At 59.9% G+C, this 1,720-nt stretch overlaps 1 protein-coding gene across 1 annotated transcript in view; it reads right to left on the reverse strand.

Moving 5' to 3' along the window:
• Positions 1-506: 506 nt before the first annotated feature.
• The window catches only part of FOXO6 (forkhead box O6), a 20,850-nt gene continuing 19,636 nt past the window's right edge, over positions 507-1,720 (reverse strand). Inside the window, exon 3 of the mRNA XM_029945841.1 lies at positions 507-1,710. Within this exon, the coding sequence (XP_029801701.1) occupies positions 1,445-1,710 (266 nt within the window). The 3' untranslated portion in view covers positions 507-1,444. The remainder of the gene's footprint in view (positions 1,711-1,720) is intronic.

Below are 1,720 nucleotides of genomic sequence, written 5' to 3' on the forward strand. Positions count from 1 at the left end.
CAGGGAATGGATTCAAAGAGAAGTCTGTACGCCTTCAAAGGCGTCCCTTCCGTTATCCCACTCTGCCTTCCCAAACCATTTTCCCTGTTCTGATCGATCCTTTTTTCTCATCTGTACAATGGGAACAAAAATCACACCAAATGCAGGACTTCACACTAACAGGTTCTCAATGAATATCTCTGCTTTTTCTCCCAACCTTTGAGGCTTATGTATTCAGGACAGAATTTCCCCAAACCAAAAACTTCCTGCATGCATATGTTCACACAAACAGGTGCAGAGCTCCACACAGGCACATCGCCAGCGTCCAGATCGCCAGCGTCCAGAACTCAGGAAGCGCTTAACCAATGTGTGTTGAGCAGACAGGCATCAGCGAATGCTGACATATACTGAGACACAAAACCACAATAGGGGCTCGGGCACAGGGATCCCCACCCCACCCCACCCTCAATGATTCCTGCCCATTATTCTCCTTTGCCACTATCACCCCTGCTAGCCCAAGGCGCGGGAAATATTTAAAACAATTTTATTCATGAAAATATGCTGTACAATGCACTCTACACGGCCTCGACACGGCACACACGCACACGCACACGCTGACGGCACGGCCACGGTACACTGCCTACGATATGCGCCAGGGACGCCGCGCCCACAGCCCGCCCCGACCCGACACTTATAAATACGGGAGAGGAGGCAGAACTGGAACGGAGAAAGGATTTGGGGGGGTGTCGGTTTTGGGGTGGATCCGGAGCTGAGGCCTGCTGCAGAGGCTGAGACCAGTATTGGGGGGAACGGGGGAGGAGGGAAGAGGCGGGGTTGACTCCAACCTGAGAGGAGAGGAGAAGTTAGGGCCTGCAGAGATAGGAGGGAGGGGCTGAACCATGGGTATGGGGCTCTAAGGGTAGTTGAGGGCTGAAGGAAAACAGCTCGGGTGAACAACCAATAGGTAGGTGTGAGTGTTTTCCGGAGAGGGTTCCTGGCTTGGGTGAGTGGAGCTAAGACCAGCGGGAAGGTGTCCATTGGGAATGAGATCGGAGTTTGGGGTGGGCTGTCGCGGCGAGGGCCCCCACAAATGAAACGAAGATTCGGAGCCGCCCCTGGCCCCGTGCCACATCTCCCGGTTGGCATCGCCGACCAGAGCCGCCCACCTGGCTCATTCCCACTCCCACCCAGCCCGAAATTCCGCTCCGCCCAGGCTTCCAGCCCCAGGACTGCGGAGGAGCAGCAGCGGGTCCCAGGAGTTTGGGCAGGAATGGCAGGTGCCCCAGCCCCTCCCTACCGCTTCCCTCAGGGGGCAACTTTTGAGGGACTTTCCTAGCTGGCCTAGGGCTGCCTCCTGGATCCCCCCTGTGGAGCTGGAATTGGGGATGGGGCCCAGGGAGTCAGGGTGGGAAGACAGCAGCCCCTTGGGGGCAGGGCGGGGCACCCGGGGCGAGGGAGGCGGCCCTCAGCCCGGCACCCAGCTTTGATTGGGGGGCGGGGCCCCGGCCAGGCCGGGCGGCGGCGGAGGCAGAGCCGAGTCGAAGTTGAAGTCCATTTCGTCGCTGTCCATGAAGTCGTTGAGGATGATGGACTCGACGTCGCACTCGAGGCTCCCGCTGAACATGTCGAGGTCCAGGTCGGCCGGGAAGCGGTCGGGCGCGGCCCCCAGCGGCCCGGCGGCAGCGGCCGCATACGGCCCTGGCAGCGCGTCCAGCAGGAGGCCACCCGGCGGGGCGCCGAA

The sequence above is a fragment of the Suricata suricatta genome, chromosome 8 (assembly GCF_006229205.1).
Source record: "Suricata suricatta isolate VVHF042 chromosome 8, meerkat_22Aug2017_6uvM2_HiC, whole genome shotgun sequence".
Classification (NCBI taxonomy): domain Eukaryota; kingdom Metazoa; phylum Chordata; class Mammalia; order Carnivora; family Herpestidae; genus Suricata; species Suricata suricatta.